Source organism: Amblyomma mixtum, chromosome 5, assembly GCF_055824585.1.
Source record: "Amblyomma mixtum isolate Tamu chromosome 5, ASM5582458v1, whole genome shotgun sequence".
Classification (NCBI taxonomy): domain Eukaryota; kingdom Metazoa; phylum Arthropoda; class Arachnida; order Ixodida; family Ixodidae; genus Amblyomma; species Amblyomma mixtum.
The window spans coordinates 56,347,363-56,362,301 of NC_143016.1; the positions used below are offsets into that span (position 1 = coordinate 56,347,363).

At 44.4% G+C, this 14,939-nt stretch overlaps 2 protein-coding genes across 5 annotated transcripts in view; one reads left to right on the forward strand and one right to left on the reverse strand.

Moving 5' to 3' along the window:
• Positions 1-6,956, reverse strand: part of RasGAP1 (Ras GTPase activating protein 1) — a 37,468-nt gene extending 30,512 nt beyond the window's left edge. For all 4 annotated transcript variants that reach the window (XM_089544567.1, XM_089544565.1, XM_089544564.1 and 1 more), the window contains exons 1-6: positions 6,800-6,956; positions 6,060-6,180; positions 3,520-3,721; positions 1,521-1,600; positions 1,269-1,425; positions 60-127 (exon numbers count right to left, since the gene is read on the reverse strand). In XM_089544567.1, the coding sequence (XP_089400693.1) occupies positions 60-127; positions 1,269-1,425; positions 1,521-1,600; positions 3,520-3,721; positions 6,060-6,180; positions 6,800-6,851 (680 nt within the window). In that variant the 5' untranslated portion in view covers positions 6,852-6,956. The remainder of the gene's footprint in view (positions 1-59; positions 128-1,268; positions 1,426-1,520; positions 1,601-3,519; positions 3,722-6,059; positions 6,181-6,799) is intronic.
• A 672-nt stretch (positions 6,957-7,628) lies between these two features.
• Positions 7,629-14,136, forward strand: PIG-M (Phosphatidylinositol glycan anchor biosynthesis class M). Its single transcript, XM_089544571.1, has 2 exons — positions 7,629-7,738; positions 8,122-14,136. The coding sequence occupies exon 2, from the start codon at positions 8,348-8,350 to the stop codon at positions 9,617-9,619; it is 1,272 nt and encodes a 423-aa protein (XP_089400697.1). The 5' UTR covers positions 7,629-7,738; positions 8,122-8,347; the 3' UTR covers positions 9,620-14,136.
• Positions 14,137-14,939: the final 803 nt, after the last annotated feature.

Below are 14,939 nucleotides of genomic sequence, written 5' to 3' on the forward strand. Positions count from 1 at the left end.
ATGCACATCACTCTTACAGTCCTGCACACAAGGTATGCTTCAAGTAAAAGCATGCTCACCTAAGTTCAAGATTACTGAACTCATCCTTTATCGATCGGATCTGCTTGTCTGAGCGCTGTGGTTTGAGCTGTAACGAAGAACATAAAAAAAAATATCATCAAAAACCATACAAAAATGCAAAAGTTATTACAGTACAATTTTTTTCACAGAAATTCGCTGCTGGCAATCGCTGCTGGCAATAGCTCGCAACCGATTCAGGCGACACCTCATTGCAGCTCCCCCACCCCGATCATGTCAGCGGGTAGTATGGGCAAGCCTTCATTGTGAGCTACTGCGAACAGCGATTCTTCAAAAATTGTTTCTAAAGTATGGGGTCCATGCAGAGCTTCCAAATTTGACTCGAATGCCTGCAAAGACAACTTCTACAGATCGGTTCCACTAGAATATGCCCACCCGGATCATTTCAGGGTCCCTTTAAGGGGGGACGAGGGTCTTAAAACTGACCTTTTTATTTGTGGATAGAATCTCATGAAATTTTGCACACAGATGTGTTTTTCTCTTGTGATTTCAAAAATGCAGTCATAATTAAGCTGGTGGTCTTAGATCAAAAGTTATTTTAAATTATAGAGTGTAATTAGGTAATTTCTTACGCAGCTTTAATGAACTTTCTCATTGAATTTTGTTCCTTTTAATTACATGAATTGAGAGCTAGCAAATTCCCATACCTGATGCCATTCTTACTTTTTTTGTTTAGGCCAAGTATAAATAGCAATTTACAATTAACGTAACGAGTTGCAGTGTAAAATACTGCAACCTTTTACTCTTGACACGGTATATCAGGATGACATGCATTTATAGAAAAATGAAGAATGTCATCGGGTAAGGGAACTCTCTGCCTATCAATTGATGTAAATAAAAGCAACAAAATGCGAAGAGAAAGTTCATTAAATCTGTGTAAGAAATCACCTAATTACATTCTAGACTTTGTATGATCTAAGACCACCAGCTCAATTATGATTACATATTTGGAATCAGAAGAGAAAAACACACCGGTGTGCAAAATTTCATGAGATTCTAGCCATAAACAAAAAAGTTAGTTTTAAGACCCTCGTCCCCCCTTAAAGGATCTGTAATGTTTGAAACTAATTTGAAGCCCTCCATTTTAACATGACTCATGGTATTTTCCACTGAGACATCCTAACACCGTGCAATATTTATGCACCTTCCTGGCACCCACGTGAACGGTGAAAGCTGTCGTGTGCACTCACATCGAAGGCGAAGGTGTCCTCAAAGCGGGGGCAAACTGTTTTCCGACGCACTTTACTCTTGCGCGTTTCCTGCTTGGCATTGCCATGGCACAGCGTCACTTGAACGTACGGGTTGCACGAACCATTCACCAGGTTTAGGTCACTGCATTCCGTCACTCTGGCAAAGGAGAAGAACGGACGAGATGAGCACTGACAACAAAAACAGTGACACATCAGAAAGGAAAAACAGCAAGCACGACAATAAATACTTGCCTCACGCAGAGTTTTGCACAGGGTCCATATATGGAAGACTTCGTGGAAGGCTCTAACCTAACTGAGATGTGAGCTTTGCCCTGCAATGATGGAGAAACATACAAGCTGTGAAATATGACATTACACTGTGAATCTGACAAGGTCAAAAGTGAATTCAAGCGGCTTGTAGCCTCAAAGCGCACAATACAAGCGCGTACATAATGCAGGAGCAGAAATTATGCTAATTAATTCCTATTAACCCCTTAACCGTTTTGGACGAGCTGCGCTCGTCCTTGCCAAGCCGTCCCCAAACTGTTTTGGACGACTGTAGCTCGTCCTCGCTGAATAGGTTCTTCCTTTCAGCGTTTCGGACTATCAGCACTCGTGTGTGGCTTAGATGGCATTTTGCTCGACAGATGGCAGCACTGACTTGTTTATTTCGTTTTCTTATACCGCATAAATGTTTTTTTCGTGTGGCAACCTGGGTTTTAAAAACGGCATCCGGCGGAGGCGACGCGTGTATTCCTGGCCCGTCTTCGCGGAAACGACGCTTTTATTCATCGTCATCTTCTTCAGACAATGGTGACTCAGACACCGAAGTCTACATTGTTTCAGGGAGCGAGGACGACAGTGATGACGTTATGCTGAGCAGTTTTTCCGATGAAGAAGAGGACAGTTCAGAAGCGAACTTTGCGAGCGCGCGTCAGTAGATGACGATCGACGTCAGTACCATCCCAACGCAACCCCCCTCGGTTTCCTTTTCTGGCAGTTCCTGGTAAGACGTTCACTATAAGCTAGCCTGATGATGGTCACTCTTTAATTTTTATCGCTCATTACTAGCCGGAAGTTGGTTTTCTGTATTGTGAGGAATAATAAACTTCAATATGCTAATTTGACTTTGTGTTTGCTCCAAATATTTTTTAAAGATCGAATGCATGCTTTTTATTGCAATAATAATCGAAATCAGGAATAAAAAAAATAAGCAGTTTTGTTAAAAAATTCATTAATATAAAAAAACGGTGAAGGGGTTAAAGCACACATCCACCAGAAATGAAACATAGCCAAAGCGTCATGTGCTGCTCAGAACGTGATAAAGCATTGCTTGCATCAAAGTGATGGAGCCACAAACATTTGACACCAACAGCAAAAAACAACAAAAACTGTTGCCGTGCCAGTTAAGTTTAAGTGCAGGTGGACTTAATAGGCCTCTGGAAGCTGAATGGAAGCTATGCGAGCCTCAGAGTCCGTGACTGCAAGCCACGCATGCCAATGAGACAACTGGCAACTTCAACAAGAGTACAGCGGGCGAGCAATGCTAAGGAAAAGTTTAAATGACATCTAGCAAACAGTCCCTCTGACACGTGCCGCAAGTGTGACATGCCATGTTTCAGTTCAAGTCAGGAGCGACTGCTGTTTGAGGCCAATGAACTTTCTGCCTGTGCAACGAGGAAGTGTGCGCATTTACAGTAGTCGTTCTGACCCGCAACGCCAGTACTTCTGCAGTTACAAAGCACATCAAAATATTTAAAACAGTATATGACTGATAATGATATGCAATAAGGCCTAGTTATAGTGAAACTGCTTAGACTCCAATGCCATTTGATCAGATTGATCATGCCATACTTTATCTGTAGCACCACTTCTATTGCAGCTTTCCACTACTCTACTGTCTTGATAACTACAAGCATCTATTACAAATGGACCTCTGAACATTGTAGTAGCAGAGGATTACAATTGGACCCTCTGAACATTGTAGCAGGAGGCTATGGGTTTTATTTCCAGTCATGTGGTTTGACAGTGAAGCCCTATCAATCATGACTCCTTTACAAATGCTCATTACACCTTTTTTCAGCTATGTTCACCTTTCATACACATGCATGTGCATTTTCAGCCACAGCAATGAGTCACACATGAACCTTTTTTCAGCTATGTTCACCTTTCATACACATGCATGTGCATTTTCAGCCACAGCAATGAGTCACACATGTAAGGTCAGCACAGAGGGGAAACTTTCACCTACCTGCACTTCTGAGTCAGCATCTACAGGCATGATGGGGAACCAGTTGTCCTTGCCATAGTATTTATGCATGCCCTCCTTTTTGATAGAGACCTTGCCAAGGATTTTGTCCTTGTTGGACGCTCGTTCTCGCTCAGCCACATATACTGACAGGTAGCGGAACTCGCGGGGTACCTCAAACTGAAAGTCTTCGGAGAAGAAGGGGCTACAGAGAAAAATGCATGCACAAATGTGAAGAAAGCGCTTTTAACATTCCAAGAACATCGCACTCCTTGATGGTCCTGCAGAAAGTATGCTTGCTTGCCTTTTTATAAAACCCAATCTCTCTGGGCAACAAGTTGCCTTGATGAAGTTTTTAGGCAAATTTAAAATCAAAGAACTACTCCTGGATGTTTTCAACTAGAAGTGGCCTGATTAAAACATTGCAGCAGCTTTATTTCCAGAGTGCCTAATATTTTGTTACATGAATTTCCAGCAGGGGCAGTTGTATTTGAGTGCTGAAAGCACTTATGGTATAGCCAGTCACAGAAGTAAATTGTGACATGACCAGGTTATGCTGGCATAGCCAAAACAGTGATGCAGTCTGATCTGGAAATGCAGTGCCCACCAGAACTTTACATGACCACTACAAAAACACAAAGCATGTGAAGTTGGCAGTCAAATGTACAGAATGTCATACACTTTTTTTTATTTACCCCATGCTTCAAAACTAACAGGTCACACAGTTATGCGGCTGACCAAGGGAGTAAAGACACACAACCTGCATTATGATCACCAGAATGAGACGTCAACAGGAGTGTTTCATCTCAAAACAACCCAAATATCAAAGCACACAGAAAGCACCGTGTGGTGCTGGGAAAAGCATGACGCCATGCACTTGAGAATAAGCGACCAGTGTTGTGACAAAGGGCAAAGTGCCTAAAACACCCAGTGGAAATCACTGTACAATTATAGCCCTTCCCTTGAAGAAAGCATACTCCTACAAAGATGATCAGTGATGAAGTAATAGACAAAAGAGCAGAAAATACAAACTTAGATGTTCCTTACCTTCCCCTGTGCACAAAAAAAAAAAGAAAGGAAAAGGAAACTCTCAAGCAAGAATATTGCACACTGGGCATTGCCATCCAGAAAGAATTAATCTTGTGCATGAAAAAATGCACACAAACTTGCAAGGTTTTGGCTAAAAATGGAGGGGAAGTATCTAAAGAAACAAGTGTTCCCACATGTCCCAACAATTCTCGAAGCAAATATGCCAACATACTAAAACAACACTTCACAAATGCACAGGCAGCTAATGAGAGTGATCATTTGAGGGCAAGTAAAGTTGACAATGCTGTAGCAAGCAGCTTTGCAAATGATGCTAGCATGTGTCTGATCAAACAAATTCACGCATGTTGTTCTTTTCGGAAATGCTGAGCACAATGCAGCTTTCATTTCCTCACTTTGGAGTCCCTCTGTTACTTCTACAAGAGCAAAAATTAAAAAATAAAAGATTAGGGAATGCCCACCCCAGCATAGCTACCACAGATCTCACACAATGCATCTAGTGGTAATGACGCAAGAATGTTTGCTTACTTTCGAAGCTGTAAAGGACAATGAGCCACAAATATTAGACCACACGTGCCGTCCAGCTTGCACTGCTCTAAATACCTAACACAGTGCCAGAAACATGGTTTCACTTTGAATAGCAGTCTAATTACGGAACGATCAAATCATAAATCTCTCACAAACAGATCTATATGCGGCCAATACGGCTGCTAGTCCATGCTGAACAATAAAAGTGGAGCTTTGAGACCGTTTTGTGCCTGTTTTGAGATCGAGATCACTCTGTCACAAAGCCCCAAGTCTACAAAACTGCTTGTCAAGCTCTTGACTGCCACGTTCAAGTTGACAGCTACTCGCTCGAATGTCACTTCTGAAAGCCAGAAAGGCGAAACTCGGAACGCACACAAGTCCTGCCGGGGAAACTGCTGGTTATCCAAGCAATACTTCAATACAATGAACTGACAACACACAACAAGAGTCTCTATTCTGAGGGGCACTCTGATTTTGGCGCAGCGCTGGGTCAGCCCAGACGAGGCCCGCTACAACAAGCGCTGCGGATGTAGGCGAGGCAGAAAACGTGTGCTGCATAATCAAGGCAGGCACGCACATCCGCGTGCAAGCAGCCGCGGAGAAAGCCAGACGGAAAACAGAATCCAGGTGTGGGTTGCCGGCGAAAACAGGTCACCCTTATCGGGTTCGCCGAGAGCGTAATTAAATGGTGAAAAAGCCCGTCACATCCACACTCGACTCCCCCGCAAGATAACAGGTGTGTGTGAGTGCTCGTGTCCAGCGTCGTGACACACACATCGGGCCGATAAAAGACGACGAGAGGAAGGAGAGGAGTGCGCGCTTCTTATCGGGCGTAAGAAACGGTGAGGCGATCAAAGACGATCTGCCTTCAAAGGGGACCGGAAACGGGCACGCACGCACGCGGCGCGGATCTAGCGCAACGCGTGGGAAAGGAGCGCTCTCGAGAAAGAAAAAAAATGGGGACTCACTTGAGGGTTTTCTCCTTGGTCGTCGTGCGAAATATCTCCTCTTGGTCGAGCTTGATGGCACAGTAGACGTCGCGCAGTTCCACCGAGCCATGGTTCCTGGGCGGCAGGTTCTTTGCTTCGCCTAGGAACGGGCCGTGAATAAAAAGAAAAGCCTCACTCGACACTAGGCCTCTTTCTTCGACGACGCCACAACGCAGCTCGCGACAATCGCGGGCCCGCCTTCTTGTTTGTTCGTTTTCGGTTTGGCAGATTTTCGGGTACCTGTAGAACCCGTGGGATGCTTCGAGAAGTCATCATAGGGCGCGGCATCGACGGCCGAGTCACCAACGTGCGGGCAGAACGGGGGTGTGACGATCGGGCGGCTTGCGAAACCCCATTCACAAATCCTCGCTACAACTCATGAATGAATGAAGGAAGCAAAAATTTTTTTTCCGGGATCATTCATAAGCGCCCAAGGTCGTTCTTGGTGCAAGCCACGAGGCCGACGAGCGGCGGCAATTAACGCAGCTTCGACAGACACATCACGATACACAGGCATGCGAAACGCATCGCTCGACTAAAGTAGAGAACTGACGCTACGTCGAAGCAAGCGACAACCTGTTGGATAGGCCTACTCGGGACTCCCGTTTCTGTACACGCTAAAAAACAACGAATTGCGACACGACCGCATTGACAAGCATTTAAACTGCGGCGCAGGGCTTTAAAAATTCAAAATAAGCAAAATAAAACAAATGACTTACCGATCACAACGCGTAATCGCTCTATTAACCGCACATCATTATCAGCCGCCATCTTCCATGTTTTACTTCACGAAATCTCGTCACTACGCGAGAAATCACGAGAACTGAGAGGCTCATTCATGAGAGCGCACGGCGGTACGGCGATACAAACAAAAGATTACAGGTGATAGGCATTCCGTGTATGCAGTTGAACACCACAAGGAATTGAAGAAGTATTTAATGCAGAAATGCTTTGTTCTTTTCTCACGGCCCAAAAGAATCGGAATACGTCAGTAAACGCGCTTGTTGCTATACATTTCTTACTGGCAGTTCTCACCACTCTCACTTTCATTATTATTTCCGCCTTTGAGGTGTATCGTTGGGTTCACTTGTGAGAACACAAATAACATAAGCATCAGAAAAAGCTATAAGTTGAGTATGCATTCGTGCAAGTGTTAAACGAAATTATTAAACACTGTCATGCAAGTCGCACAACAACGCAATAATTGTTCAAATAATTAAGCTAGTCGATTTGAACTGATAACAAGAATGAATAACGCTGATCTCGGCCACAGAAGAACAATACGAACATCTGTGGAACTTTTTCAAAACTTCACAGTTCTCGTAAAACATTTTTCCTGTTTGGGCGTCTGCTATAAAAAGAACTACGGAAAATGCGATGGTCGCACCACTATGTGTTGAGTTGAGGTACAAATGTAACTAATAATATGAGGAGTAAAGAATAATTTAATCAGTTTGTCAATAATTTTTGTGCTTTTAAGTGGATATATGTTAAAATAAGCTCTAAAGGTTTAGGCCTCATAAATTTATGTCTCCCTCGTTCTTCTTTTTGTGCCTGTTTAGTTGTTCGCTTGTTTACTTTCGGTGGGCGTACGGAAATGAAAGGCGCTGTAGATCCTTGCCAAAAACAGGCATGTGCCATTCAAAAATGCTTGCAAGGTAACTCAATATATGTTATGTTTACCTCTCTTTTACCGCGTAAAAATAGCACTGACGCAAAAAAAAAGCAAAAACGGCTGCTCCCTCGAAGCAAGCTGTACTGAGCATTGCGATCGATCGCTTTGGTTGACTCGATTTCGCGCCTCCATTGCACGCGTCTTAGCTGGCTGCATGCCTGTGAATACTTAGCACTGGTTTTAGATATACTATTGCACAAAAGTGTCCACTACATGCATGCAAGGGGATGATAACTATGCTGCACTTGCATGCATACCTCCCCACGCTTCCGAGATTGCAGTTTTCCCGCCGGTAACGTTCGGCGTAGCCGGTTCGAAGCCAGCGGTTTCACCTAACTGTTCGTCGGTTTTGTTTTATTCCCGAAGCAAACAACTACAAAGAAGAAGCATGCACTTCGTTCATCGAGGAGATGCTCAAGTGCTGTGAGAAGTGGAAAACGATGTCCGGTTGCTGCTCCGGATTCCTGAAAGACGAGAAGTTGAAGCACACTGCGACCGCCGTCGACAAGACGGTCGGCTAGAGCCGGCAGCGTCTGCGATTGTTCGGAACACTTTCCACCTCCCGCCCTCCATCCGCCAGCAAGGTGCCACGATGGTGCAACAATCGAGCAGGTTCAGCGTGGGCAAGGTGAAGTTGTACCACCACCTTGTGCTTGCGGGACTCATGCGCGCCGGGCTGATCGTCGTCGGCGAATGGCAAGACCAGAATCTGCAGGTCAAGTATACCGACGTCGACTATCATGTCTTCACAGACGGCGCGGCCTACGTCGCCAAAGGCGAGTCCCCCTTCCTCAGGGACACGTACAGGTACAGCCCTCTTCTGGCCATGCTGCTCGTTCCGAACGTGCTGCTGCACCCGGCGTTCGGGAAAGTTCTCTTCTCCGCAGTAGATGTTCTGGTGGGCTACTACGCCTACCACATAGTGCGGACAGCCAAGTTCAGTGAACGCAAGGCCGTGCTGTGTGCCTGTCTGTGGCTGTATAACCCGATAACCTTTGCAGTCTCCACACGTGGAAGCTCCGATTCCATCCTGGCACTCATTGTTGTCTTCTTCCTCTTTGCGTTACTCAAAAGCAGAGACACGGCTGCGGGCTTGGCCTATGGGTTTTCTGTACACCTCAAGATGTATACCGTAGTCTATGCACTTCCAGTATATTTGGCCCTACAGACCAGGCTGCCCTCAGGGTCAGCGGCCAAAGGAGAGTCGGAGGGCTGGCGCTCTTACCTTTCACGACTGCTGCTGCCCAACCGGCGGAAGCTCATTTTCCTTGGCTCCAGTGCAGCGTCATTCTTGCTGCCGACCCTCCTGTGTTACCTGGCTTACGGCCGCGAGTACATCCAGGAAGCGTTCCTCTACCATGTGTCACGGAGAGATGTCCGCCACAACTTCTCTCCCCTTTTCTACCCACTGTATTTGGCCACAGAAAGCACTCTTGGCAGCAGTGGTGGGAGCACCATTGCTGCTCTCTTGCCTCAGGTTCTGCTGATGGGTCTTCTGTCCTTCAAGTACGGCCAGCTGAGCGACCTGCCTTTTGCCCTGTTCTGCGTCACCTTTGTGCTTGTGAGCTTCAACAAGGTGTGCACGTCGCAGTACTTCTTGTGGTACCTGTGTCTGCTGCCGCTGGTGCTGCCAAAATTAGGTTTGAGTCTGAGGCGCGGAGTGCTGTTGTTGCTCATGTGGCTGGGTGGCCAGGCGCTGTGGCTGGTGCAGGCTTACTACCTCGAGTTTGGTGGCAAGCCCCTTTTTCTGCATGTCTGGGTGGCGGGCCTTATCTTCCTCGCAGCCAACACTTTCATCCTGTGCTTCATGATGGCCAGCTACCAAAGCCACATGCCCAGGAGCAAGAAGCCCAAGAACAAGTGAATGTGCCCATGCAGAATCTGACTTGTGTTTCTGACAGCAGATGAAACTGGGATCTCGCACACCTCAACAGCTTTCTCTGTAGCCTCGAATGTAGTCTCCACGAAATTGGAAAAATAGTGTAGTCCAGGAGAGGCGGCTGTGTCTTCAAGCCTGCGGAATGGTGTAGAGCATGGATAAAAGTTGCGACACTGTCGTGCAAACTTTCAACCTGTGCCCATTTCACATGGCCATGACAAGTGCATGTGAACTGTCGAGACAACTTGGTGCTTCTGTTCTGTAAAACAAGGACACCGATTATAACCAAACTGATGCCTGCATAGTATGTGAAGGTAGCAGATTCAGTGTGTGAGGAAGCAAGTTTTTTAAGATGCTTTAGCACTCTGCTATCTGTGCTTTTGGTGTAGTGCAGTGCTTGTAGAAGCACAACAGACAGGCCATGGAACTAGGTTGCCCTTTTTGCTTTTATTTGGCTTAGCCACTGCACCTGAGAAGATGATGGTATGAGTGCTTAGGCAACAAGCGTGTGGCACAATGAAGCTTGACTTAACTACTGATGCATGGGAAACCACAAAGTTTCACATGTGTATGGTGATGTGTTGCATGTCTCGTCGGAGCTAGTCTTACTCTAAGCACTTAAATCTAGTTGTTGCCATCATTAAGGCTTCAAAGACTCTGTGCTTCTCTGCGAGTGAAATTTGCACAATTTTGTTAAGTTCTGGCCTATGAAGGCAGCAAATCTTGTGTGCTTAGCTGTGGTGTGTGGAAGTGTTGAAAAACCTCTTCAAAGCAGTATGTGAGAGCTTGGTTGCTGTTGATTACCAAAGGACAATTGTTGGGAAGAACACTTTAAGGAACACTTCCTTCACAAGTGCAGGTTATGGCAGAAAATGCTGTACACAGTTCTTGCCCTTTTGGTGAAGAAGGTGTGAATGCTTGATCTTATAACTTTTGTCCTCACGACTCTGTCCAAATGCTGCTCATGCTGAAACAACTAAGCTGCTGCACAGCAGCATCATCGTGTGATGTTTTGAGTTTGAAAATTCCTTGAGCTTACCCTTGAGGGAGGTCCAGGAAACTCATTAATGAAGGGGAAAGATTTTTGCCAGCTTATAAAAACCAGCTTATAAAAACTTCCATCAAGCAAAGGGTTTAGGGAAAGAAAGGCCCAAAAAGGAGATCTGGCAGGGAAAAGGAAATAAAAATGCATAATATAAACCTATTCGGCACGAAATTTGATTGCGGAACATATTTAGTTTGGTGCAAAGAGCATAAAATTAGCAAATGGGGCCTATGATCTGAAGATTAGAAAATACTGTTCGCCTTTTTTTCAAGAGCAAGAGCAAATTATCGTTATTCTCTTTACAGCAGTCTCAGAGAAAAGGTCATTTTTTTTAAAGCATAATGCCGAAATTGCGATAAGAATTGTTTGTTATGTGAAGACATATGATAGGTTCAGGCCACAAGCACAGCTGAGAATGAGCTATGACACGCAAAAAGCACTTAACATTTTGCACTGGTGGTAAACTCGGGCGATCTGCTGCTCTGATGTTATTGTGCACGTTTTAGTTTCAGCAGTTGATATTTTTCACTAACACTGCAGGAACTTGAAGACTATCACCTAATGGGTCTTTTTACAATATTAATGGTAAGACATACTATATGTTGGCAATGTCATTGTTAATTCTTAGCATCGGTATGCACTACTTTCTTTTTTTTTCCTCTGAATCATCATGTCCTGAAGAGATTACCGAGTTTAAAGTGAGTGAAATGTCATAGAGAAACATCACCAGTACTAGGCATCATCATGCCTAGTACTTTCTTGAAGACGGGCGTTAGGCATCGAGCATGATATCACAAAATGGAATCAGTGTAGCAATGTTTGTTGTTTATGCCACCATCTTTTAAGTCCTCAAGTGGTTCTCTTCTGCCAAATGTAGATTAATAAACTAGCTATATTGTACTGATCTTTTAGAGTGCCCGCATGAAGGAAAAAAAACAGAAAATCTGTGATGTTTTTCATACTTTTTGAGTTATCAGCAATGCGTAAAATTTACCGTGACTTGCGCACAGGGACATTGCGAAGTGTCGGTTACATAGGTGATTTGAAGACCCCCTGCCTGTGTGACGTGTGGTAAACCTGATGCAGCTAACTCTGTTTTCACCTCACCTTGACCCCTTTCACAAAGAAGTGGACAGTGTTCAGTCGTTCCCTTAAAAGCCAGGAACTGTGTGTTTGCCATCTGATGAGTAGGATTTCTTAGCATAGACAGAGGTGCACATTCGTACTTGTAGGATACTTGGCTTGACTGCTTATATGAACAAGCGCACAAATCTGCGTACAGCATCGGGAGTCACAATTTTGCGGTGTACTTTCTAAGCTCCTTTGTATATGGTTTATGAGGGTTTGACGTCCCAAAGCGACTCAGAGTGTGATGGATGCCGTAGTGAAGGGCTTTTGAAATTTCAACTACCTGGGATTCTTTAACATGCACTGACATCGCACAGTAGATGGGCCTCTAGAATTTCGCCTCCATCGAAATTCGACCGCCGCGGCTGGGATTGAACCCGCGTCTTTTGGGTCAGCAGCCAAGCGCCATAACCACTGAGCCACCGCGGCAGGTTCTAAGCACCTTTCTTTTGCTTCTTGAGAAGCATGTGAACATCTTGGTGCATTGATTTTGGGAAGAAGTTTAGTTTTTTTTTGTGCAGTGGCAAAATTGCCTTTTCTTTTCATACTGTACATTTTAAAACATTCGAGACTGAAGTAGGTAGTGCCAATTGCCTGTAGTGTCAGTTGTGTGTTGAAAAGAACTTGCATGCGACTAGCCAGTTATATATTTTACTTTTGTATTATTGATCTCATAGTATGCTTCTGGTTGTGCAAGAAACTTGCAGTACCAAAGACAAAGGTGAAGCTGTAGTCATGTAGAGCACATTTATGCTTTGAAAACAGTGATATTTTCAGACTTGTGAAATTCTGAAGCACGTGTAAATAAAAACGACAGGCCCGCCTGACTGCTGAGCAAAGCTAGGCATCAGTTATCTTGTACTGCTGTCACAGGGCACTTTCAATTTTGATCGAGTTGGATCCCGATTGAAGCTTTAAGTGCACTCGACATGAAATGCTGCTACACAGTCCCACTCTACGTTGATCGAGTTGTTCTGCTTCATGCCAGGTGGCACTGTATGCATCTTCTTTGTACTAAACTAAAACACTTTTCATCAAAATATTGCAATTATTGCGGTATTGCAGAATATTGCGAAAGTGCAATTTTAAATCATGCACAACTAAACAATATGGTCGCTTATTATTTTGCATCTGATTGACTCCTGAGCAAGAAGATAGCCGTGGCAGCTTCTTAATCTGGATCGAAAATCTTGATTGCACTTCATGAACTGGCTTGAACTTCATGAACTGGGCTTAATTGAGTCTGGAAACTGCCTTTTACACAAGGGCACTCTGCACATGCATGCCTCTTCTCCAGCTCCATTGGTTGAAAACCACTAGCTCCGTCTGTGCATGCGTAGTTCATTATAGTGACAGGCGCATGCGACAGATGGTGGCAGCTGTCAAGCACACACTTGCCACTTCACAGGCACGGCTGGCTCCTTGTGGAACCAGATTGCGCCTGCGTCTCCCACAAGCGTTTGCTTTCAACCAGTAGCGGACGAATCTTCACCACACCCATGAGGGCGCCAATCTTGTGAAAAAGGCGGAATTACTGAATTCAATCCTGTTTGACTCAGTCAGGATCAAAAGTGCCTGTGTGCCAGTAATGCTGTGACCCTTCTAGTATCATGCCGGTGAAGCAGTAAAAGTAATAATGCAGCAGAATTGCACTGTCAGTTTATTATATCGGATAAGTATTCTTTATGTGGTAAATTACAAGAGGAGGTCTCAAAGTGTGAGAGGACCTTTCAGAGATACATGTGCAAAAAAATATTTCAGGGAGCCCAGTACTCACTAAAGCAAGGCTCTAATGTCTTGCCACGGTATACATGTCGACGTTTAGACGAAAAACTGCCCTTTTTTTGAGCAGACCTGTGGTGGCGTTGATACTTAAAGGAATGCTGCATTGAGTGTTTTGCTCACTTTGCATGCAGCACCTGTAATTAGGCACGCCTTCATGGTGGGGCTTGACAGAAGCTCTGCTGCGTAAACATCCTAGTCAACCACAAATATCTGTCGTTTCTTTTGGCTTACTATGTGAATGTCAACTGTGATCTACAGTTGTTCAATTATACTGTTCATGAGTAGCTATGCATATGTTTGCTACTGCAGTGACTTATACACATCTTGAAATGTTTATGGTTGAATGAAGCGACTTTTGTCGTGCGCATGCTTTTGGAAGTGTGATTACACATCACTTCAGAAATTACTTTTCTGTCACTCGCATGGCCAGAATCACATCGTTAGGAACTGCTTATTGCTGTGTTCCATTTTATGGTTTGTTTTGCATTCACCTATGATTTCGTGAAAAGCATAAAATAAACTGGCTGAAGCCGCAGTCCTGGCATTTACGTGAATGTTTATTTTTTTCTCTGTTAATGTGCAGTACAAGGCCCAGTAAACTATGATTAATGCATTTTTAAATGCCAAAGCAAATGTGTGGGCTATAAGGCACATTACAGTGGAAAGCTCCAGATTAATTTTGACATGGGGTTCTTTAATGGGACAGGGTAAGCCCTGTCTTTCCCATGTATTTTAGGGCATGTTTCGGCACACTTTCCGCAACAACCAATAGAGATAGTGCCTGCCTGCTTATGGTATTTTTTATCATTGCTTTCTGCCCTTTCGACTGAACCAAAACAATGTAACACTGTCAAAGTACTAACTTTTGTGAACTTTTCTCTCCAGGAATAGATTTAAGGCCACTTTTGGTGTTGTCTCCGTCTATAAATGAAGACAGATAACTGCACATGAGTAACTTTTGTTCAGTGTGGTCCCACATGCCCACATAAAGTATACACAAACACTTGGCCGTCTGCCTTGTACCATTTTGAAGATGGTACCGTTTATTCCGAAGTTTTTGGCTGTGCCAACATATCACTACCGATTTATTTTATAGACACGACCTCCATAGCTATTATCCAACTCATTTTGTATTTTTTTGCCAATTGTGTAGTTTCCTTGGCTTTTTTTTTTACTTGTTATGCTGCTCGGCCAGCAGAGGAAACTTGTCCCCAGTCAACTTCTCTCGGCTGGAGGGGAGAGGTACTGATTCACGTTACCCAAAGGGCTTTAGAACCGTGGCGCTTGCTATGTTACCGCCATTGAATGTTATGACAGCATCTATTGTTGACATCCTTACTGCCTCTG